Source organism: Cydia strobilella, chromosome 11 (assembly GCF_947568885.1).
Source record: "Cydia strobilella chromosome 11, ilCydStro3.1, whole genome shotgun sequence".
Taxonomy (NCBI): domain Eukaryota; kingdom Metazoa; phylum Arthropoda; class Insecta; order Lepidoptera; family Tortricidae; genus Cydia; species Cydia strobilella.
This window is the reverse complement of record NC_086051.1, coordinates 18,271,603-18,297,992: the sequence shown is the minus strand read 5'-3', so window position 1 is coordinate 18,297,992 and position 26,390 is coordinate 18,271,603. Positions and strand designations below refer to the sequence as shown.

General features: G+C 37.9%; 2 protein-coding genes across 2 annotated transcripts in view; both read left to right on the top strand.

Annotated features, from left to right (window-relative positions):
- LOC134745651 (uncharacterized) overlaps positions 1 to 26,390 on the top strand; it is a 424,512-nt gene that overhangs the window by 192,688 nt on the left and 205,434 nt on the right. Inside the window, exon 3 of the mRNA XM_063679774.1 lies at positions 15,260 to 15,653. Within this exon, the coding sequence (XP_063535844.1) occupies positions 15,260 to 15,653 (394 nt within the window). The remainder of the gene's footprint in view (positions 1 to 15,259; positions 15,654 to 26,390) is intronic.
- LOC134745588 (uncharacterized) lies at positions 1,334 to 4,364 on the top strand. Its single transcript, XM_063679661.1, has 2 exons — positions 1,334 to 1,380; positions 3,220 to 4,364. Exons 1-2 carry the CDS (start codon positions 1,347 to 1,349, stop codon positions 4,362 to 4,364), a joined length of 1,179 nt encoding a protein of 392 aa, XP_063535731.1. The 5' UTR covers positions 1,334 to 1,346.

The following is a 26,390-nucleotide window of genomic DNA, read 5'->3' as shown; positions in this document are numbered from 1 at the left end:
GCACACATCCGAAGATAGATCCCTCGGCTTTAACTTCTGGATCACTGGTCCCCAAGTTGCCGATAAGTTAAAACCATCTTCCCTATTAAAATTTCTGGGGTGCTTCTTGATTTCAATCGCTTCTCGCACAACTCGAGGATAATAATGGCGTTCAGTGGAGACAACTTTTGGTTTATGAAGCTCAATCTGGGACATGAGTATAACATAAACAATAAGGCAACAAATTAACGCGACCAAATTACGTAGGTTGTTTTTGGTAGTATTTCGGTGTATGGTGGCGCCGCCTAATAACTGTTTTTTGATGGACACTTTTCATACATAGAGATTTGGCTCCTTTATATAGTCTCCATGTTATAAGTACCTACATACCTATGCTGGTTTAAATGAATGCGTCAGGCTTTTACCCTACTGTAAATGTCGTTTATTTTGAGTGTAAACATTAACAACTCCTGCGTGCCTTCTACCTATAAATTCATGATGTAACAAATGTGACAATCCGTTTAAGGACATACTTATTTAGTATCGTCACATGGCGGACACGCTATACATCAAAAATCACTCCCGTTTCTATGTGTGAACGGTACGTCCGTACACGTGTCATGTGTCATAGTGTGAGTAAGTTGCTTAAAAATTAATTGTACTGAGAGCACGCCAGAAGTCCGCCAGATTTCTGTCGCGTGTATCGTGTTCTGGTGTTCTGATTAGGAAAAACCGGCCAAGTGCGAGTCGGACTCGCCCACGAAGGGTTCCGTACCATTACGGAAAAAAACAGCAAAAAAATCACGTTTGTTGTATGGGAGCCCCATTTAAATATTTATATTATTCTGTTTTTAGTATTTGTTGTTATAGCGGCAACAGAAATACATCAGCTGTGGAATTCAACTGTCTAGATATCACGGTTCATGAGATACAGCCTGGTGACATACAGACAGACAGATGGACAGACGGACAGACGGAGTCTTAGTAATAGGGTCCTTTTTACCCTTTGGGTACGGAACCCTAAAAAGTAGAACTTTTTTTTGCAACAAAGTTTTGGCATTATTTTTTTTTGGCTGAGTGCGGCCATTGTGTCTGAGACCGTGCCATTGTGTCTGAGCGCGTGAAATAATGGCTTTTTAGGGTCTTGTGCGAAAAAATCATTTGAGAAGATTAATTGGCTGCTAACTGTACTATACTATACTATAAATTGCAAATTTTCTTATTTTATTAGTATTATAATTAAGATAACCCTTGAACATACTTACCTATTAGACATGGTGCGCGTACAATTATACGCTCATTTAATTAGTACCTAATAGTTAATTAATTGAAGAAATAATACATTTTACTCCGTGAGATACTGAGCCATGTTTCAAATAGCTATTTCCACATTGTTGCTCTGTAAGTAAAAAACAATACTTCTAAGTGGATCTAATTGTACAAATAAAAGAAGTATGACTGCTACTGTACTGGTCAATAGTTTTTATATTTTAATGTGGATCAATAGTTATAATAATTCAACTAAAATTATATTTAATTTGTATAGCTGTAGTATTATATATTTATTTATTTATTTTATATTTGATTCGTATAGCTGTTGTAATTATATTTAAGTTGTATTTGTTGCGCTCTCTCGGAAGGGTTTCCACGGAAGACCAGCGTCGGGGGCCTATAGGTTCCTTGACATGAAGCTGAGTGGAGACCATTTCAGGAACGCTTTATAACCAGCAATCTATGTCAGTGTTATTAGTTAAGTTTTAAATTAAGCGTTTTTGAATAAAGCATCTTCTATTCTATTCTACTATACCATTGTCATTCTCATTGTCATATGCCATGCTAAAATATTGTCATAAACTGAAATATATATTTGTATGTCATATATTATAGAAAAATTGTCGAACCATACATAACACACTACATAAGTTAATATATAGGCCAATTCGAATTTTAGTTTTAAGATCTGTTTCCAATATGATACTGATCTGTCAGTGTCAAAAGTGTCATTTTTTCAGCCAAAAAACGTAACGTAATAAAATATAAACGTAATAATATTGGAAATGAGGCTTCATTCTGTATAGACCAACAACTAGATCCAACAAGGGCCTGACACTTTGATAGAGAAAGATAGTCTTATTGCGATTCCTATAAGAGGAAAGAGAAAATAGTGCCATGCTTTGTCTTTATCACCGACCGGGCATTTTTTCATGATACTCTCTTTGGAGGTAAGACGAAATTTTAAGCTCCTTACGACAGCCTGTTGCGTCTTGCGAGGTGAATCGGATTGTGCCGAACTGGTGGCGCAATTACTGCGTCTTTTTGTCCCTAGCCCGACCAGAGTCAACTTCCGGCCTCGGGACCGTGGTCTACTTGTAGGCCCGATATCGCGAACCGTGTCTCGCAGAAAATCCCCACTTGTTCGCCCTTTACCCCTCCTGAATGCGCTCTTAGCATCAGCGCCCGAGTGTGATTTATTTGCTGGCAGGTGGAGCGAAGTGCGAGAGGAATTGTTGAGGTTCTGTGAGAAGATGGATGCACGTCCTTCAACAGTTTGAATGTGCTTATTGTATAATAATATCATTAGTTTACCTGTTTTTGTTTTTGTTTGTAGTTTTGCAGTGACTTTGTATATTTCATACTGTTATGCTGTACAACTATTTTTAAAATAAATAAATAAATAAATACATATGGTCGGGTTATGGCATCATAGCAAGGAGGCGATGGCGAAATACCGAAATTTATAAGTGAAAGAGAAAAAGGATTATGCTGCCATACATGAAACTGTCAGTACATGAATATGTCTTTCTCTTACCCCTGGTCGCTCGGTTTAATGTCTATAACTACTTGTATATACTATGTCTATGAGATCCAACGTTAATGCCAATACCAAACTGTCAGAAATATTAAACATAGGTAGTTTTTTTTAAATAGCTATTATTTTCTCTTTTTTCCTTTATCGTATTATCTTTAATGATAAACTAGTACCTAGACTTAAATATCAACCGGAATATGGACCATGTTTACCTCTTCTGTACTGTTTTCGAGCTCCCGATATTTAGACGCAGTTACATGCATCTTGTTCACTTGTCAAGATTTAACGTTACCATAATATCGGGAGCTCGAAAACAGTACAAAAGGTAATCACGGTCCATATCCCGGTCGGTCTAGTGAAACCAACCGTGAACCATTCAAAACTGTTAGTATATGATCATCTTGTAAAATTCTTAAATTATCCTCTTCCAGTCCTTGCCGTGGGCTACAGCACAGACAATCTGGATGTATTCGATACAGAAATAGACGACATATTCAGCAGCGTCATCGGTCCAGTTTTCAAACAGAAAACCCCACACCCGATCTCCAATAAAACCCTTACTGATGGACGTCTAGTGCTCAAATTTCGCACCCTAAACGCGCCTTTACTCAAATCGCTTGACGATGAAACACCAAAGAACCCCATGCTCAATCTTCAGGGGAAAAGTTACGCTCAAACGCCCAAACGCACCCGAAATTACGCTCAAACCTCCGTGCGCACAAGAAATTATGCTCAAGCGCAGAAAATCTCCACACCTCAAGCACCCATGCCTCCTTCAAAAAGTCAAGTCCTAAAAAAAGAGGACACAGAAAACATCTACAAAGAACTTTACAAAAACCCCGAGAATAAATTAGAGTTAGAGCAAATGCTCGAACAGCCAATATCGTCCAAGCCGGACTTTAAACAAGATGTGTTTAACGAAACTACAACACGATTCAACCAACTTTATGCTGTATTTCAAAAATGGGCGGATGAAACTACGAGTATGAATATATCTCGCCGACAAGGTAACGTGAAGCGCTCGACGACTATATATCCTTATAGACGAGACCCACACAAACAGGGAGTAATTAAGATTAATGACAGAAAATTTCAGGCGTTGGCAGCGTATTACAATTTACCAAGTCATGTGCCCGAGGAATTAGAAAAGCTAGCCTCTGACTTATATTACAGCGATCGCAGAGCCTTAGAAAGAACTCTAATACTCATGGCACAATTCATCTATGGTGCTCAGTATAAGTTCATATACGCTCAGAAGCTCAAGGAAAGATACGAAAAGGTGACTAAATACCAAATAGGATACTCTATTGCTGTTTTAGAGAATTTAAAACAACAGTTTAACAATGGGTACAGGGCGATGTACCAGTTTCGTAAGTCTAAAGTTGGATATACATATGAAGATGAAGTGATGTATTTGATAAAGGTATATGAAAAAATGTTAAGGATTCGAGTGGAGTTTAATGAGGTAGTTAATTATATAAGGGTGCTTGAGTTCGAACGTATACGGAGAGAGACTTTGAGAGTGGAAGCGGAGGGTCAAAAAGATATGGTCGCACCAATTAACCCGGCATCATAGCCCGATGCATTTGTCACCATCAAACTGTGTGCGTTGCAGCGTGACAAAAGGGTCACGGCTCAGTAATACGCTTAGCTCTTTTAATACAGTAACTTTATACATTTGCGTTTGCGTCAAATCCGGTAGTTCTGAATTTTTGCAGACTTCAAAATATTTATCAGTACAGTACTCACTATTATTTTTAGTCGCTTTTGGCGACATGTTTCGGATTCTTTGGGAATCCTTCCTCAGGCACGAGTGTCCGCGGCGGTTGTACGTCGTGACATATTTTGTAATATGTCTCACGATAGTTTAAGTGCGATTTTTGCAGACTTGTTTGTTAGGCCGATGACTAATCCAAATTTGTGACTTCTAGCGTCAAACGCAACTTTGTCATAAATCGAAAAACTAATTTCGGGTAGTTCAGTGTTGTTTACTTAGATCTCCGTTGACATTTTGCTGGGACGTTAGTCTTTCCGTGACCACAGCTGGTGCAACTCAGCTGAAACGTCGGAATTTAAGGTAAAAACAATGAAATTAAATCGCGGTAAACCCGTTCGTATAATTAAATAAGTGTTAGATTTTATGTAGCCAAACTTCTAACTCTACAAGCCCTAACTTCACAAACTCTACACCTTATTCAAATATTATGTGGCTTTGCCGTTGGCGAGACTTGTCAAATATCTGTTTAAAATAATTTGTATAACAAAATAAATATAAGAAAACGAATAAAAAACTAAAATATCGTGACACAAAATCATCGATAAAAACAAACCTGCGACACAGGAATTAAGTATCGAAAAAAACTTATATAGTCTCGTTTCAGCCGTCAGTCTCGTTGTCATTAGAGCCAATTAGAATACCCTCCTTTACAAAAATATCCCTAGATAATAATTCGTACACTAATTCATAATAGCAATTTATCGTTACTGCGAACCGACGTGCGCATGGGATTTACGGTGTGTTTTCGAAATTAGACCGTTGTAGAAACCGCCAGCTTAATGACCAGAGATGAACCTTATGTGGTTGCAATAAAGGTTACAAATTGTTAGTTCACGGTATGGACGGTTGTAGAAATGTGCACGCTGCGCCAAAATGGTCGGGCGTGGAATATTATAGCCGACACCCGCGGGACATGTTTTAATATAATTAACTAGCGGTCACGGCGAAATTCCTATGTTACTCAGTTGTGATGTCCTGGGACCCCATTGTAACTGAACCCTAAATAGTAGATTGTTAACCAAGGGATGAAAGGCAGTCATTTCTGCCGAGGTATTTTTGGCGCTCGAACGCAGTGAGAGCGCCAATAGTCCGAGGCTGAAATGATGCCTTTCACCCGAGTTAAACACTCTACTTTTCATTTCGAATACGAGGAAAGTAAAATGCATGTCTTTTTTAAAACATGACCAAGTATAATTTTTTATAGTATTTTTAGGTACCCTACCTTCAGTTAACAATTTAGGCAAAAGTGTCTCTATTTATAGAATGGAGAGTCAAATATCAGAATGGAAATTGTATAACAAATACATTTAAATTCAAATTTCAATTGCTTATCGTAAAAAAATTCAAAAAATCGTACTTCGAACGTAAAATGCTCTAGTGCAGACACGTATCATTTTCTGCACACCTTTTAGAACAACAATGACCCTCTTTCAGAGCATGAGAAATGAAAAGAAACTAGTGCTATAAATCGATTTATTCTCAATGCCGCTTCTCAGTCTAGGCACGCGCTCCTCGTTATGACGGGTTTAAAGCTTAAAGCGATTGTCGCCAATCGATTCAGTCAGGTCAATGCACTGACTGTGTATTCGGGTTAAAGAATTTTATTTTCTCATAAGAGATTTTACATTTCACTTAACGAGAACTTATAATATGTACATAGTGATTTTTACCAATAAGCATAATTACAATTCTTAATGCTAAATCTTAATTATACAGTTAGTGTGTTATAATTAACTTAATTTTTAGGGTTAATTCTAGTTTTAATTATTATATATTCGAGTCTAAATCTAATATTACTATTCCATGCAAAATGGTTTCGCTGAACTGGGTTTTATTCTAAACATTTTTTCAAATGTGAAGGACTATTTGTCTTTGTGTTTGACCTTACGGTTATCTTTTCTTATTTTTCTCTGTTGGGTATTGTAGAAATACGAGAACATTTTTGTACTACTCACAATAAATTATTTTTAAATTTAATACGCTTTCTAAATCTATCTTTATTTTAATCTATCTTTATTCACATTAAGCTTTTGGAGAAGTTTGATGAAAATGACAAGCGTTGCTGCAAGAGAGATGATAGGTGTGTGTTTTTATTTAAATCCTAATGTTGTACTTAAAATTCGAGATTGTAGACAATATGAATACGACACAACATTAATTTACTCAGAGATGAATTGCTGTCTAAACATAATTAGTATATTATTAATATTTAAATTAGTTTAATTTAAAGTGATTTTTACAGCTACAGCAAATTATATATAAAAAAATATATATTGTAGGACATTCTTACACGGATTGACTAAGTCCCACGGTAAGCCCAAGGAGGCTTGTGTTGTGAGTACTCAGACAATGATATATATAATATATAAATACTTAAATACATAGAAAAACACCCATGACTCAGGAACAATTATCTGTGCTTATCACACAAATAAATGCCCTTACCAGGATTTGAACCCAGGACCATCGGCTTCACAGGCAGGGTCGCTACCCACTAGGCCAGACCGGTCGTCAAATTATGATTCAGTATCAGGCACTTATAGTAGTTAATAATACAGTTTAGTTGTGCGAGGCAGAAAGTTCCTGCACTCCCCGTTATAATCTGCGTCTTCTCAAATGATTTTTTCGCCAGACCCTAATCTGTTAAACAAAAGCCTTTGTTCCTATTGTGCGTGCGCGTGCCCATTGTTGGTGAGCGCGTGACCATTGTGTATCAGCGAGTGGCGTGCGCTCACCAACAATGGCCGCATGCGATAGAAAATGAAGCGAGCATCTCTACGCAGTCAGCACTACCTGTTACACAATAGTTAATTTAGTCTGCTTGACAGTCGGGACACGGTATTATACATAAATTACTCTTGGATTAACCCCGGCATCGCTCGATTACGGCCATTACTGAGGTCATTAGAGTCCGCGTGGGATAGGTAATTGGGATATATTAGCATACGGTTCGCGGGGCCAAAAATACACGGCCAAAATATAGTACTGTAGAGGAGTTTACTTCGGGAGTGGTGGGGCGTCCGGTGTGGAGCGAAGAGAAACACGCAGTAATGGCAGATAGCCGTATATTAGCAGTCGGCTCTAATTCCAAGTACAGGAACTATGCTAAGTAACTAAACTAATAGCCTAAGGCCAGGATTACACTTGTAAGTTTTACTTACTTAAGTAGGGACTAGCTAGAGAAGATAAGAAGTAGTAGGTTAGCGTGGTATGGGCATGTGATGAGGGATGAATGCCATATAGGCAAAATAATGTTAGGGATGAATGTTGATGGACGGAGAGCGTATGGTAGACCCAAAAAGCGATGGATGGATTGTGTGAAAGAGGATATGAGAGAGAAAGGAGTGAGTGCTGAGGTGACGAAAGATAGAGAATGGAAGAGAAAAACATGTTGTGCCGACCCCACATAACGTGGGATAAGGGCAGGAAGAAGAAGAAGTAGGGACACAGCTATACTACAGAATGAGATATGAATATCGTTACCTCATTCTAGCAAATAGCTTTATACTTACGTAAGTAAAACTTACAAGTGTAATCCTGGCCTAAGGCCGAGCTGCGTCCTTGCGAGACACCAGTCGAGCGCAAAGGGGAGATGACGAGGTATTGATTCATGAAGGTCCTCCGGAAAGGTAATAATTAAGTAAACATATCTACTCAAGTGTTAAATTGGTAGTAAGCCTTAGATATATAAAGTATCATAGGTATTCGTACTAAAACAACCAGAGGCATTTATCTTGTCCTTGTCAAATCAAGGTATGCACTTTTAATAACAAAACTTCCGTGAGACACAGACATATTAAACATCGGGTCACTCACGTATTTCGAGTCGAAAAACGCTCGACATGTTTCACTCCGTACCGAGGAGCGTCATCAGGAGCTTGCGTTGACGGTGACGGACCGGCGCAGACGCCGAGGATACGTGAGTAACCCGTCAAATTATGCACATTAGTGTATACGCTTACCTAGTCTAGGGTCTAGGATATTATAGTATGTACAATCGAAGGCAAAAATACAAATATAATATCGATCCAGATAAATGGCTCAAAAATATGTGAACACGACTTTATTGTCTAAGGTGTTTATACACATATTTTTGAAACTTTGGTAATGTATATATGTTTATGCCCTTGACTGTACATATTCAGTGGAAAAAATGAATGAGCCCTGCAGGGAAAGTACCTTAAAACTTTAAGTTAGCTCATTTTACTTAAAGGAAACTTTATTTTATTTTTAAAAAGAAACAAAACTGCATTTAAAGACTTTTTTTTAATTCGTTTGTCTTGCCTGGAATCGAAACGACTAAAAATGTATTTGAGAAATAACTTGCTATTTTATTCCACTAATCGATACAGTTAGGTCTTACACTTGTCTGTCGTACAAAATATCCATAAAATCGAATATTTAGTATTTTTTGAACTTTTAGTCGGTTCGATTCCCGGACGAGGGAATGCAGTTTTATTTCTTTAAAAAAATAAAATAATGTTCATTTTAAGTAAAATGGGCTAACTTAAGGTTTTAAGGTACTTTCCATCCAGGGGCCATTAATTTTTCCACTGTGTATGTAAAAAGTGATATTCGGATTTTTAGCCCAATTAGACCAACGGTCACGCTGATACTGTATACTGTATCAGCTGTACTGTACTGTACTGTATCTGTGTGTGTGTGAATACTGTATTTGACATGTAAAACTATGTTTTATAAAGGAATGAATGAATGAATGAATGATTGGTGCCTGGTGCATTGAAATGAATTGAAACTTGTGCGTGAGATGTGTGCCAATCAAAGACGATCGTTACGGTCGTGTCAAAACCAGTTCAAAACCATAACAAATTCGAATCCGGCCTTCACCACAGGGCTTCGTGACCTTTTCCTGTAACATTTATTTCAGAATAAGAATATATTGACTTGACGACCGGTCTGGCCTAGTGGGTAGTGACCCTGCCTGTGAAGCCGATGATCCTGGGTTCAAATCCCGGTAAGGGCATTTATTTGTGTGATGAGCACAGATATTTGCTCCTGAGTCATGGGTGTTTTCTATGTATTTAAGTATTTATATATAATATATATCGTTGTCTGAGTACCCATAACACAAGCTTCCTTGGGCTTACCGTGGGACTTAGTCAATCTGTGTAAGAATGTCCTATAATATTTATTTATTATTAATTATATTATAATTTAATGGATAAATAACGTACTAAAAAATGACTAATCAATCGTTGATATTGTTCTTTTTTGAAGTTTTTAGAGTAAAGTATGACTTAAAACTGGTTTTCCACATAAAAGACAGGTTGAGGAAAAAACATTTTTCCATTCTCTTAATTAATTGATTCCATAATTTTATCCTGAAATCCCTATTATTCATTTGAGATGAACGGTGTTATGCGACAATGCATACATTATAATGAGATTTAATCGTATATTTTTGGGTTAAATTGTTTTTCTGTTGCATGTATATTAAATTGTATTATTTAAATATTTTTAACCCAATCTGGCCACTTACAAAATATTTATTACAATACAATTATAATTCATTGTTATAATTCGAAATGGGCGAAGTCATGTGACCTCTTCTATATACAAAAGTATTCTCCATTTTCCATCTGGGCTTAAAACAAAATATTTTTACGCAATTCGATGTATACTAATACATTAAATCATTTTACGGTTTAGACTCACTTGTTTTAGTCACTCGCGCGACATGTTTCTGAGAGCCTAGGTCAAGTGAGTCTAAACCGTAAACTGATTTAATGTTAGTATCTCTCACAACAGTTTAAATTCGATTATATTAATACAGTTAGGAGCTTTTAACTATAGCTATTTATTTGAGCTGTCTTATAATAATTTTGATTATAGCTATGGTTAATACTTACTAATAAAGTCGGATCAAACGGAAATCATGTAAAAATATTTTTCATAAATTCAATTCAATCGCCATCAATTTGGCGAGAATATAAATGTTTAGTACTTAAGTAAGTTGTAAATTTAAATATATAAATTTAAAAAAAAACCAGCGAGAAAATTGTAGACTACGTTTAAATGAAAAAGCGGTTCTCGACTATATCGTGCAATTAAGTACCTACTGCATGCATAAAAGATAAAAAGTCACATTTCAATCATATTTATTCAGCTGATTAAAAATTGCATAACACCATCCCGACTTCCCCTCGGAAAAAGCAATCAGTTTTACGTTTATAGAGATTAACTAGCAGAAGACTGGCACTGTTCAATTATTCTAAACTCGACCATCAAAGATAACCAACCTTATATTCTAAGTAATAAAGTCTATATTTTTAAGTTTTTTGTTAAAATCTTTTTCGCAGTGAGTATTTTATCAGAGTGGCACTTAAGGCACGTACCTAATAGACATATTCGGAGACGTGAAAGATGTGCGCTCGTTAAAAAACCTTCTAAAAATATTTGTTTTCGATCTTTTTCTTGGAGTTCGGTAAGAAATTGGGAACTTTTCGTAACAACGCGAGTTGGGAACTTTTTATGGTGCGTAAAAGTGCTGAAGGAGCGTTTCGAGAGTGTTTTACGGACGGAACTTTATTTAAATGACGAATTCATAAAAAATAACAAATTATATACATACTGGCGTGTGCGCGACTTCGACCGCAAAATAATTTTGAAAACTTTTAACCCCATTTTCCTTCTTTAGGGATTTAATTTCAAAAAATTCTTTTTAATACAGTTGCTCATAAAGTGCTACTTTACGTAGCTGTTTAGCGTGTGGAAAGTTGGTATTCGCGAACGAGTGCTTTTTACTTTTCCAATTTTTTTAAATTTATACTTGTTCCAATTCATGACTACTTATTGATGAGTGTTAATATTAGTTTCCTTTAAACGTCGTAACCAACATAAAAACCTACTGTTAATGTAAGAATACGAAAAATATACATGTTTCATATTTTATTACTTACATCTTCATCATTATCATCACTTTTATTTTTTAATATTGAAGATTGAAAAAAAGTTCTTAATAAGTTGTCTGAATGGAACGGAATAGCTATGGAAGGTAGAGGTAGGAATAGCTGCCGAAACGCCTGTCAAAGAAGAGGCGTTTTTTCTTACTGCAAGCTAAGTTTCCAACGGCAACATTCGATATTGTTTTTATTCCTTACTTGTTGTTTTTCTTATTATTTTGTTATTTTCGCAACTGTAATAAAAAACGTCGTTCTATACACGTGCGGAAATGTCATTCTTCACTCGTCCCGAGCGGTACTCGTGAAGTAATGACATGCTTTCCGCACTAGCATCGAAATATACTATTCTCGTAAAATATTATAATAGAAGAATATAATATATGCTTAAAAATGTCATGATCTTCTAGCGCTTGCCTTGTATGTTAGTATCTATATAATGGAAATATTATATAAATATATTTTATTCGTTTTATTGCACATAAAATTTAAAGTACGAGTGGCAAACTATTCCATTAAAGCATTCTCTACCAGTCAACCATTAGGTCAAAAGGCCTAATAGAATCGGAAGCCCAAATTAGAAACACAGGCCCCGACAAAATGCTGACAGTGCCAATAATGGGAACCTATCTGTCATCGACACGACACCGGAACCCGGGCCATCGTGCCCCGGAAACGAAGGCGTGCCCCAAAAATGTCCGCCAGGGGCAATTTCCTGAGCTTAAGTTTAGGGAGTAGAAATACTTGGGATAAATACTAGAACTCATACAAGTAGTATGGTGTATAAATACTAGAAGACGCTTCGCACGAGGATTTTGTACATTGACCTTCCTGTCCCGCTTGCATAGTGTCATTCACTGCCGTCATCATGGGCGGTTCAGTAACATAATTACGCGCGTGTGATAGAAATAGGAACAGGCGGGTCTATGTACGAAATTTCTCGTGATAAGCGTCCTTTCTTTATTTTGATTGTGAGCTGTGGAACATAAGTAGGTAAGATTGGATGATATATAAACTTGTTTGGAATGTAACTAGTAATTCAGTTCGCAGCGGAGTGTTATACTGGCAAAGAATGCCTAAGATGTGTACCGCAAGTATTCATGAAAGTCTCACAATGCGAATTCTTTAAGTAATAGTAATTTAGGCTATAGCCTAAAATTTGTTACCTACCTGTGAAAGAAGTAAAACGTTTGCAAAAAAAAACATCCAAAATACGAGTTTTTTCATAATTTCACCTTTTGAAATACGATCAAAAATAAAGCATAAATAATTTATTTAAATCGGCTGAACGATCCTTCTGTGCAACATACGATAGCGACACAATTTAAAGTCTAAATATATTGCTACAATCATATGATTTTCGATATTTTGCCATCGTTAAAGTCACTGTTATTTTTAGTAAGTATATTTTCCCTGTTCCAAACCCCAGCGCTCGGCTAAGCTGCGAGCGACAATGGATTACTTGCCCCGGATTCGGTATCTGGTTAGCTTTCACGGTTCTCAATTTTATTTTTTATTTTATTGATTAAAAAAATTACACAGCATTACAGTAGGTACTAATGCACTGCGAAATTTAGGACAGAAAGTAATACATACAAACAAGGTACAGTATACAATCTGGGACTAGGTAGGTATGACATTTTTTTTTTTTTACACAAATTCAAAGAAACGAGGTATATACACAAAATAAAACAATATACAAAGAAATATTAATAACTAACTGAGGACGGACGGTCATCCATTGCCTCACAAAGGTTTTTGCATTCCTCACAAATTAGCCTCCAACTACCGGCAAAAACGTCACAGTCCGGAACCGACTTGAGAAGTGCGTTGATGTAGTGCAAAGCGCGAAGCCGTGGTGATTGCCTGTACGCCGCAGTGCGCGCTTTAGGTGCAGCAAGTAAATCGCGATGACGAGGTCTAAAATTAAACTTTGCCTGAGACAGAGAAGGGACGCGGAGGCGCAACAGCTGCGAGACCAGCTGAGGGCAGTCTGTGTCCCCACGCAATATTCTGCACGCCCCGGTCATGAGTGCATAATTACGCCTCACTTCCAGGGAGTTAAAACCCAGAGTTCCAAGCAAATATTTTGTTGGGTAAAGGAAGGGATAGTACCCATAGATTTTTTTAAATAAAAATCTCAGGAACGCCTTTTGGATCTTTTCTAGAAGCAAGGCGTAAGTGACCTCATGGGGATTCCACACTCTGGACGCTGCCTCCAGTTTACTCCTAACTAAAGCGGTAAAGACAATCTTGATGACAAACGGGTTGTCAAAATCGCGAGCGTTGCGGATAACAAATCCCAATCTCTGATAGCAGTCGGTAGCTAGGTTACTCATGAGCATGAAAATTGAGGTGCGAGTCAAATATGATACCTAGGTCTTTAATAGTGTTAACGCGGTTTATTAATTCCGTCCCTAACATGTAATTACCCAATAGGGGGCTATGAGATCGGCTAAAAGACATTACGGAACACTTCTCAGGGTGGAAAAGCAGTTTGTTTAAGATACTCCATTCATATATCGTGTTAATATCTTCTTGGAGCGATTCAAAGTCGGATAGTTGTTCCAGACCATAAACAAGCTTTAGGTCATCGGCGTATAGAAGACATTGCGCATATCTAGGGAGAGACGCCAGGTCATTAATCATGACGCCGAACAGAAAAGGGCCTAGAATTGAACCCTGGATTACTCCGGAGCGAGTATGGTAGGAATCGGAGACAAAGCATCCGTGCTGCACGTACTGCTGCCTATCGCGTAGATAACTCGCAAAGAACCGGAGCAGATTTGGCGAGAAACCGATGTTACATAGCTTCCTTAGGAGTATGTCGTTATCTACGCGATCAAAGGCTTTTTTAAAATCAAAGTACAGCACGTCTACTTGTATCCCCATATCCAAATGCTCAGAGATAGAGTCTACCAGGGTTAAAAGGTTCGTCTCGACAGATCGCCTGGGCCTAAACCCATGTTGAGCGTCACAAAGATACGGCTGCACTTGAGGGGCTATATGTTTGTTTATGATACACTCAAACAACTTCGCAATGGAGGAGAGAATCGCTATAGGACGATAGTTTTCAACCTTAGTTGCATCGCCCGACTTAGGAATCGGCCGTACCCGTGTTACCTTCCAGTGACTCGGGTATTCCCCAGTGCGTAGAGTGTAGAATGGTTTAGGTACCTACCTATCTGTATGATTTGTACATGATTCGTACCCTCTATAATTTATGGGTATTTCTGACCTACGTACCATATGTATGTGTATAACATGGCTGGTATTAGGACGACCCCTCAAGTGGGTTGGTGCAACGCGCTTAATTTATGAGTTTTATACTAATATGGCTCAGCGACCCAAAGAGGGTCTTACCCTCCGAAACGAGAGCACTCCCAATTATCGGCTTGAAGCTATCGCAGAACCGCTTCAACACTGTCTCCCCGGCGGTATCTGGGCCGACCTACCGGGCGGCCACCAGTCGGTCTTCCCAAGTACAGTTAACGCTATCTCTACTGATCTCGTTCACTTACCTGTACTAACAATGGCATTCTGTTAAACAAAAGCCATTATTTTTTTGTGCGAGCGCGTGGCCTTTGTGCCTGAGCGCGTGGCTCATTGTGTGTGAGCCTCAGGCTCCCTAAACGGAACCCTAAAAACTGATAAAACGTTAAATTCCTATGCGGCTGCATATTAGGCTAATACATTTGATTAAGCCCTTCGTTATTTGATTTCAGTCTGTGGTATCGTACTAATACAACTACTAATTCAACCTTTTATTTCCAGTCCACCTCCGTTTCGACGCCACTCTCCGCGACTACGCTCTCTACTCCATCGTGGGTCCCTTCGTCCGAGGCAACTTTACCCCTACCTCCCCCCTCGAACGCTCTTGCCCCGACGACGCCCCCCACTTCGTACCCAAGCACAAGCACAAACGCCGTTTCAATTCGAAATTCGAACGCGAAACAAGTGACGGTCGATTTGAAACAAGTGAATTTGAAAGTGATAAGTGGTCTAGTGTGTATTTTAGACCACGTGTAGTGAAAAGTGTGAGGTATAGAAGGAGGTTTGTGCCGGCTAGAGTACTGAGTGGGCCGTTAGGGGAGAGGGGGGAGGTGCTGTTGATGTGGAGTGTTAGTGAAGCGGAGCGGTTGGGGGAGGATGCTAGTGTTGTTTTTAGGTAAGTGCATTTTTTTGGCAAGAGATAAATAAGTAAGAAGACGTGACAATGAATTTGCAATTTATAAAAAATATACTGAAAAAACCAGCCAAGTGCGAGTCAGACTCGCGTTCCAAGGGTTCCGTACATTACACAATTTAAACAATGTATTTTTTATGTGAAACGTGAGTGAAATTCTTTAAAAACCCGGGGTCGGATCAAAAACTAAGTAATTAAGTCCGACTCACGCTTGACTGCACATTTCTAATAGGTTTTCCTGTAATCTATAGGTAAAGATCTATTTTTTGTATTTTTTTTTTCAAAATTTTAGACCCAGTAGTTATTTTAGACCCAGTAGTTTCGGAGATAAATGGTCATTTTTTGCCTATTTTCTTGAATAACTTCTAAACTATTTATCTTAAAATTATAAAAAATAAATATTTGAGATTCTAATAATGAGCTCTTTCATTTGATATATAACACGATATAGTTTGAAAAACTTTATTTTTTAATTTTCTCATTTACCCCCAAAAGTGGCCCCCGTGTTTAAAATTCATTTGTTTATGTTAAATGTTCGTCTTTGGGTCACAAACTTACATATGTATACCAAATTTCAACTTAATTGGTCCAGTAGTTTCGGAGAAAATAGGCTGTGACAGACGGACAGACATACAGACAGACGCACGAGTGATCCTATAAGGGTTCCGTTTTTTCCTTTTGAGGTACGGAACCCTAAAAACATCACGTTTTAATATGCTTGTAGAAATCATTGAACTATTATTTCTAACGTATAGAACCGGCACAGAGATTTTGCGCCATGAGTTGCTAAACCATAGAAGCGGAGCGTGAATCTCGCGACCTAAAACGCGTAAGCGCCATGAATTTCTACGGCGTTTAGGACGTTTTGGTCGCGTGGTACAGGTTGTGATTGCGATAATTTCATTGTTTGGTATGTCGTCTCTATAGTATAATAATAAATCAATGGTAGAAATAAGTGTGTATAAAAAGCTACACGATATGATAAATGTTGTGTTGTGTTCCTGCCGGTGAGTAAGTTGCCAGAGCTCAAAGAGGAGTGTTAGGGTCGGCAACGCGCATGTAACTCCTTTGGAATTGCAGGTGTACATAGGCTACGGAGACTGCTTAACATCAGGCGGGCCGTATGCTTGTTTGCTACCGTCGTAGTATAAAAAAAAATAGAAATATAAACATAAGAACTTTAACAAATAATAAGATAATTGAAACTTTAACTGAAATATCAATTTCCAGTAACGAAATGATACAATCAGAGTACTGATTAAAAGTAACCTGCGTTCATTTAGAATTAGTACGGTCGCTTGTGATAACCATGTAATGAGGGCTATCGATTTGAGCTCACCAATTGGCGCCACTGTAGATGTAGGTCCAGAAAAACAGATCTCATAATTCTTTTATGCTTATTTTTATAAAATAAATAGCATTTGCGTAATTACTGAATGGGGTAAAACACGCAAAAAGCGACTACTGTGCAACCATTTTAGAAATGAAGACAGAATGTTTACGAAATTAAGAAATTTCTCACGTGAAAAAATCATAATAATAATTGTGGCGAGCTGTTGGGGAGTGACGACCCCACGGACCCGAGTGCTCCAGAGAGTCGGTCAGGGTCTCCGTCTCCGGCGTGTCTTCGTCGGTCGGAGTGGACCCCAAGGGGACCCGCAGGACTCTCAGCTCTGGCTTGCCTTCATTGGCCGTCCAGAGGGGAGTCGTAAGAGCTATATGCTCCAAGGGTGGAAGTGAAAGATGCATAAGACGCGAGTTGGCACAGTGGCTGCTAACAGCCACTGGGTAGAAAGCGGCGCACACCTCTCGACACCCCTGAGCCGCTCACACCGGTGTTGCTCCTGGTCGTCTTCACGACGGCAGTTTCAGGGGCCCATCTAGTCAGCGGCAAGTCACCACCTGCCTCGATAACGTGTATTAACATTGTTATGGCAGGTGTCCGGAGTTCTTTACAATAGCCCAGTCTCATTGTCCACCCAAACTTCAATCCATAGACCAGTATACTGTTCACTTTTTCTGCAATAGGTCCAATGCCTGCTGCGACCGGTTCTTGGGTGTCTATTGTTGCGCCTGTGAACGGGTTCCAGCAGGCGTTCTACATGACATTAAAGCTCTCCAAGGGGCCTCTACGTGTTGGATCTGTATCCCCACGCAAGCCTATCAAAAGACCGGGATTTATAGACCCGTGATATCCAAGGAGATACAAATAATTATAATAATTTATTTATTTCTTGAATGCGGTACAATAAAGATGTATAAATAAAACAATTTCTGATCAGCACATCCTGCCTGAATAGGCATAGAAACTATGACTAGATTTTTATGACCTATCATGCAGCATGCAAAAATAATAAAGTTCCGACCTTATACTACATTATACTCAATTTAATAAATATGCAGCATATAGTCTAAAAAATCTTTCACAGAGTAAAAAACATATTGTACCAAAAAGTCCAACAAATATTTCCTAAATAGAGGCATTTCGGATTCTCTTATTAAATTGGGTAGCTTGTTATACAATTTGGGTGCCATGCCATAAACACTTTTTGCACACAAGGCTGTTTTTGATTGTTGATATGAGATTTATTTGTGCAAAAATACGGAAACTTCTTATATTTCTGTATGGCGACCGAAATTAGGCAGTTCCAATTCTTTCCTTTATTGGTTCTATTAGATACCAAAAAGCTTTTATAACCTTTCCAAAAAAAAATTCATATTTTTACAACTACCACATTTATACTAAAATATACAAATACTGCTCTTACGTAAAACGGAGTTCAATAAAAATCAGAAGAGAAAGATCAAATAAATAGGTTCAAATTAAAATAAATGAGACCGCAATTCCTTCGATCCTCTTTAGTGGGGGAATAAAAATCCATATTTATTCGCGCCCTCGAAGGCATAGACTATTTTAAATGGACTCCGCTTTTTACAGAATCGTTTTGTGAATCCTTTACATGAACACTTACCATTACCTATTTTATCTCTCTCAAGTGTCAACTCACTCGCAGTCCATTTCGCTACATCATTGGTGCGCTCACCACGTTACACGATTATGCATAAGAATTTCGCGAACTGTCTGATCATACGATCGGCCGCCGACATATACATGTCATCATGCAACCACGACCGCTCTGTCAAGAGTGAACGACTAAAGACTGAGGAGGGAGTAAAGGAACCCTCTTAACAGTTCACGGATGAGTCACATGTCTGTAATTATGATTTAGAAATTGCTTGCTATCGATATCGATAGCACGAGTCGATATTTAATCATCTTTTGCCCTCAAAAAATGAAATGAAATAAAATATCTTTATTTCAGGCAACTAGTGGAGTAGTGGCCCATAGATAAATACCTTAAGGCGGTTCCCTGAGCCAGAAGGCGAAAAATGTCCTTATATGATCCTGTTTTTCTAAGTGGCTTTGATATTCTTAGACGTGGAAAAAATATATGTAGTTCTTGACTATATTATCATTAATATCATAGCTTCCGATTCATGACACTTCGCTCGATACAATTAATTCCCAAAGTAACCTCTAACTCGGACTTTTAATCCAACTTTACTCGGTTATTTATTATGTGATACTATAAACAAAAAAAGAAGAAAAAACAATCTTAACTTAAATAATAATCTCATAGCTTTCGAATTTCGATATTGTAGGGTAACGTTTTTAAAATAAATAAAAATCAACAAAATTCGATCAAAATTGACACTTGGCGCGCATGATCTTTCCCGTTCTTTCTTGCGAAATGTGACAGAGACAGCGGCAAACCGATAGAACGGCCTTAGAGCTAGCATATACATATTACGGCGCGGCCGCTGTCTCCCCACTCTCTCTCTCCACGAACGACCGGCATGACGGCATGACACCAATGTCGCGTCCGCGCTTCAAGCGCTTCTATTTGTACATTTTATATTAATATATAACATTTACTGTGTACAGGGTTGTTTGTTTGCTGCCATAAGCCCCAATCGTGCACAAACAATATATTTTAAAACTAAAACTGCAAAACACGTCATGGTAGCGTCGTTGTATTACGCAACCATGACCATGATTGTCGTTGTGCTGTATTGTTGCGTTGTTGTGTTGAAGTGATCTGTGTTTGAAGGACGTAGAAATGAGACTTTATGATGACACCCGCATCTTTATCTTTACGATTCGCGATTGTGTAGACCACATTGTTAAATTTTTATTGTATTTTTTAGGCTTTTTGAAGATAAACTGAGGAAAAAAAGCAGTTTAACTATCCTATTTTGTCTTCGGTTACCGCGATAGTTACTCATGAAATAAAACTATGAAAACGGATTATATCGCGTATATTGAATTTATAATACATCCCGACGTTTCGAACTCTTTACAGCGTTCGTGGTCAACGGGTGACTGAGGAAAAATTACAAAGTGCAAAAATACCCACATACTAAAATAATGAACAATCGTAGACTACAAACTTTAAGGCTGGTTGTACATGCAAAATCGGTTCATAAGGCTAGTTATACACTACAATTATTTTCAAGTAAAGATATATATATATATAGGTATACGCGATAAAAACTACGCCGGCTTTTTTTTTATCGCGTATATAATAATATAACTTATAATTAAACTTTGTGAATTTTCCTTTAAAAATACTGGCCACTTTTAAAAATCAGAACAATGGCCGTTCGGCATTCGTTTTATTGGAATTCGAAATTTAAGACTTAAAAATTAATAGCAAAGACAAGGCTAACCTTCCGTATCCGTTGAAAAAAAGGCTTTATTGCGATACCCTAAAGTTCATATTGCTGTGTTTCGTTACTTATCAAATAATTTTACGGAAATTGCAAGTCGCGGTTTGGGTCCGCCCGCCATGTTGGTACTGCCACAGGTAACAAAAATGACAGAGTTTCAGCTTTGTAATAATAACGCCTTAGGTATATCTAATACCAAAAATGTACACTTTACGGTAAACAATGAACAGTTAAATATTACAATTAGGTAGAAGGCCTCAGTGGCCTTGGAGTCTAAATAACCCCTAAAGGACTGGTGCTGGCAACGGGAAACCACTGCATTATTTTTCCCATGATAATAACAATGGTTCAGCGGCGTACGCCTCCGTCATTTCTTTCCACAATTTCTCTGGTTTTTTGCATCCAGTCTACAGTTGTGTGCTGAGAGTAAACACACTTAAAAACTTACCATACTTATCCCGTCGCAATAGCTTGAGATATATATACAATCAGACAACTGCATGTACGCACTCCATTCATATGACTGGCGATCAAAAATTTCAATTTAAGGCATGAATTAGACCCAAATGTTTGCTTCCCTCAGATCTTCTGTAGCTTTTCAAGCAATCCATCTTTTAAATGTGCTCTCTAACAAGCCCCAAGCAAGCCGACTTTCCAATGAAGACGGTGGATGGCAAAGAAAGATAGAAAAGAGAAAAGAAGTAGATATACTTCTTTTATGAGAGAGATCTTCGTGCAATATTAAGTTGTGGCGTCTCCTCTGTCACTGTCGACGTATTGCAGCTTACGGAGTTCCAAATGTCAGTTGCTATATATACATTATACAACCTCTACCCAAGTCTCAGTGGACTTTGGTCCCTATTAGGCATAACACCCGCCTGGAGAGAGTACTCTCTATTACGCCTCTCCTAGCTTTCTAAAAGTCAAGGGCCTGACACTCTTTGGTAGAGAAAGATAGTCTTATTGCGATTCCTATAAGAGGAAAGAGAAGATAGTGCCATGCTTTTTCCTTATCACCGACCATGGTGGCATCATAGGTAGGAGGCGATGGCGAAATACCAAAATATATAAGAGTGAAAGAGAAAAAATCCTATGCTGCCCAAATTTTATATGAATATTCTTTCTCTTACCCCCGGTCTATGTCTATGCTAAAAGTCGATACTCTGTAATTTCACTACTCTGTGGGCCGGCTCACGTGGGTATGTCACATGAAACAAAAGCACAATGCAAACTGTTTTTGTTATCGCTTCGCCTTTGTTTTTGTAGCAATGGCGGTGTTGAAATAACAGATGCCGGTGAGATGTTAGTATTTGTTTGTACAGGGTAAACTTGATGTCTAATTTATGTTTTCAGTTAAATCTATACAATTATGCACCTACTAGTACCTATAAAATATTATCTACTATCTGAAAACTATATACACGGTGGCTAAAAAATAAGTGCATTCCCGTTGCCAGCGAGGTATTTGGCCGCCATAAAATTAAAGATGGCCGACGGAGGAGTTGGTTCCTATCAAAAACGTAAAGCTATGGACCTAACAAGTACCTGAAAAAAAAATGGTGCTTTTGTCCAGCTTGTCCACATTATCGCCTGAAACTGCCCTACTAATTGGGATTATACTGAGCAGCTTTTGCAATGGGACCAACCACGAAATCGAGAAAATTTGGCTGTTTCATACATTTTAGTGTATATGTTGATTATGTGGCTCTATGAGCTGTAAACATCGCAGACTCTCACGGATTTTGAAAAATGAATGATGAATGAATGAAAATGAATCGACAAAAAATTCAAATAATTATAGAACTTGCTCACAAAATTTCACCATACATGCTCCACACGTACTACATAAGATATAAATCCTTCTCGCACAGCTAAACTGTGGAATGAACTGTCGCCTGCGGTATTTCCGGACTGATATGACCTTTAAACCTTCAAGAAAAGAGCGTATTCCCATCTTAAATGCGGGCAACGCACTTACAACCCCTCTGGTGTTGGCGGGTGTCCATGGGCGGCGGTAATCGCTTACCATCAGGTGATCCGTCTGCTCGTTTGCCTCCTATTTCATTAAAAAAAAAAAAAAAAAAAAAAAAAAAAAAAAAAAAAAAAAAAAAAAAAAAAAAAAAAAAAAAAAAAAAACTACGACACGATAATGTATAAAGCGAGGTTTAGACTAGCAAGAAATTGCATGCAATTTTCGTTACATTGCGGTATCTGATCAAACTTTTGAATACAGTTTACTTTAGTAGGCAGCAATGCAACTTAAATTGCATGCAAGTTCTTGCTAGTCTAAACCTCGCTTTATATGTGACGTTTTCAATCAAAAGGTACCACATTGTCGCTTAAGGACGAAATTGGATTTGTATATTTATACCAAAGATATAACTCCGTAATAGATGGATACAGTCTAAGGAAAAAACGTGCCTCGAAAATCAAGAAAATTTGATTCTCGTTCAGAGGGCGCTACTAGTTTTGGCCTACAGTCGTATAGATGGCGTTGACGGTTTCGTTTGTTATTAACAATTTTAACGCATATCAGTGAAAGAACACGAGTCAAAATCATAAAAATAATTAATGCAAATAAAAAAAATCATTTATCTATATTTAAATATATATTCTATCGTATTTTTATAAATCTTCATTTTTAGTTTTAAAGTGTGTCGACAGATGGCAGTGAATTTACTGGGGTTACAAAATTTACTATGACAGTACCGCTCTAGTATAAATTACTCTATGTTTATACGAATAACCTGTCAGAGCGCCCTTATGGCAAGCGACAATGAGGTACCTTTTGATTGAAAACGACACATATGTTTAACATATGTACGTAATCGTAGCTACATGCCTTAATGAGCGGCCAACCACAGGGCGGTCAGACACTCAATGCGATGGCTTTTGAGCGCCGAGGGTGCTCGACCACGAGTGTCGTTGTCGCAACACATCTATTCTCGCAAAAGGTTAACGACGTGTAATCTCACATTTAGGTTCACTACGATCTCAAAAAAAGGTTGGTAATAATGATCTCGAATAAAAGGTTGGCGATGACTGATCTAAAAAAAACCGGCCAAGTGCGAGTCGGACTCGCCCACCGAGGGTTCCGTACTTTTTAATATTTGTTGTTATAGCGGCAACAGAAATACATCATCTGTGAAAATTTCAACTGTCTAGCTATCACGGTTCATGAGATACAGCCTGGTGACAGACAGACAGACAGACAGACAGATAGACAGACAGACAGCGGAGTCTTAGTAATAATGTTTACCCTTTGGGTACGGAACCCTAAAAAAAGGTTAGTAATAATGATCTTGAATAAAAGGTTGGGCGATGACTGATCTCAAATAAAAATGTGCCATTTTCAATCAAAAGGGTACTTATTGTCGGTTGTCAATAAGGCGCTATTTCCATACAGCTTCAATTTGAAATCAACCTTATTGACAAGCGACAATGTGGTACCTTTTGGTTGAAAATGTCACAAATGATCTTAAGTAAATCATTGTTTTATTTGAAATCAGTGTTTCAATATAAACATGTACCTGCGCAAATCCACTTAAATGAACGATCAACCACAGAGCAGTCTGGGGGCACTCAATGCGATGGCTTTTGAGTGCTGAGGGCGCTCGAGCACGGCGTCGTTGTCGCGACATATCCCGCAAAAGGTTAACGACGTCTGACCTTCGTGCTTGATTTCTAGGAACAGCCAACGTCTTAAATGAGCTGATTTTTAGGGTTCCGTACCCAAAGGGTAAAAAACGGGACCCTATTACTAAGACTCTGCTGTCCGTCTGTCCGTCTGTCTGTCACCAGGCTGTATCTTATGAACCGCGATAGCTAGACAGTTGAAATTTTCACATATGATGTATTTCTGTTGCCGCTATAACAACAAATACTAAAAACAGAATAATATAAATATTTAAATTGGGCTCCCATGCAACAAACGTGATTTTTTGCTGTTTTTTCCGTAATGGTACGGAACCCTTCGTGCGCGAGTCCGACTCGCACTTGGCCGATTTTTAGTAAGATAAGATAAGGTAAGATAAGATAAGATAATCATTTATTGCATGACTATACGTTTTTCGTTAGATTGGAATAAAGTTGGGCTGGTTTGAACAGCTCATACAAAACAACATAAATACGAAATCAAAACTTGTTGCCAAAAGAATAAGATAAGATAAGAAAAAATGTATTTCATTGAAAATTATCCAAAAATTAAAACAATCATAATACTAACAGTACTTAAATACTATAAATATACAAATGTGGTTTAGATAAGTAAACATAAAAATTAATATCTTGTAAGCAAAAATTGTAACTGGCTCTAACATATTTTACATCAATATGTATGTACTTAAAGCGATAAGATATCGGCAGACACCGGCAGATACGTCATCTGCCGATATCTTTTACGTACTATTTGACAGCCCACACACGAAGCTGTAATATATACTTTGGTATCTGTCGATATCTTATCGCAAGGCATCTGCAGATGCCTTGCGATGTATCGGTCGGTATATTTCGTTACTCAAACAATGTAGGTAGACAGAGAGCGATATATATTTTGGTATCGTTGCGTGTGTGGTGCTTAGCAATACTCGCAGATATCTGTCGTTATCTGTCGGTATCTGCCGATATCGGCAGATATATTATCGCTCCGTCTGTGACGAGCTTAATTTTCCTTTGAGTTTAATAATACCATACGTTTTCGTAGTACATCAGAGGTAGTTGACGACCCCTGCCTCAAAGAACCGTTTTGACATTGGACTTACGGAATACACCGCACGCAGGTTGCTGATTTCTGCATTATATTAAAGGCGCCCCGTTGAAACTAGGTCGCGCTTGTACAGTACACGTCAAAGATATGTTTACACTTTTGCACCTTACTCCTTCGTAATAAGGCGAAAAATGTATACATATTTTTGGCGTTGACTGTACCCGCTCAAATAGTGAGATTGTTTTTGTGTTCAAATTGTTGGGTTGTAAAAAGGTTGACGAGGGCTGAGTTTCACTGTATAAAATTTGCTTTCATTTCTGTATAATAAATAAGTAGTTTAGACTTTGACGCAGCGGAAATTTTTTTTTTCACATCACCTATTCGATAAAGGACTTATTCTTCCCCGCTAGGAGGGATCAAAGTGGCACTTTTCTTCCCTGCTAGGAGGGATCAAAGTGGCACTTTTCTTCCCTGCTAGGAGGGATCAGTGGCACTTTTCTGTTCTAGGATTTTTTTTCTTTTTTGCATACTATTTTTTTTGGTCAATTAATATTTAGGAACATAATAATTTCCTCAAAGGTGATGTGAAAAACAGTATGTGTCACATGGTAGCAAAATTATTTCCATCTTGGGCGTTATCACTTGAATCCCTCACTGCGCTCAAGATTCTATATGTCATTTTGCTCCCTTGTTACACAATCTACTATATTATTTGTTTTAATTACATGAGCATTTTTTTTTTTTCAAATTAAATTTTTTATTTATTTATCAAACTCCAATAGATAACTGTAAAATAAAAAATAAATAAAAATATATACATCCTGGATGTGGACTGTATAGAAATTGAATATTATTATTAAAGCGCTCTATTATACGAACTGTTAACATTTAATTTAACAATTATTAGTAGTAGTAGTAGTAGTAAATCACTTTATTGTACAAAACAAAAATTGATAACATGAAATTCATATAAATTTAGGTACAAAGGCGAGCTTATCCCTCTTATTATTTATTGTATGTGTATTTTCCATATGTTCGTAAGGTCTTTTTGACCTAGGCCTCCTCCGAATCGCCTCGGATGAAACTGCAAACAATAAAAAACCGGCCAAGTGCGAGTCGGACTCGCGCACAGAGGGTTCCGTACTTTTTAGTATTTGTTGTTATAGCGGCAACAGGAATACATCATCTGTGAAAATTTCAACTGTCTAGCTATCACGATTCATGAAATACAGCCTGGTGACAGACGGACAGACGGACAGCGGAGTTCTTTGGGTACGGAACCC

Coding starts and splice junctions, on each gene's coding strand:
- LOC134745588 (XM_063679661.1), top strand. CDS start 1,347: ATGTTTCAAATAGCTATTTCCACATTGTTGCTCT. Junction 1,381..3,219: donor TATTTCCACATTGTTGCTCT/GTAAGTAAAAAA, acceptor ATCCTCTTCCAG/TCCTTGCCGTGGGCTACAGC.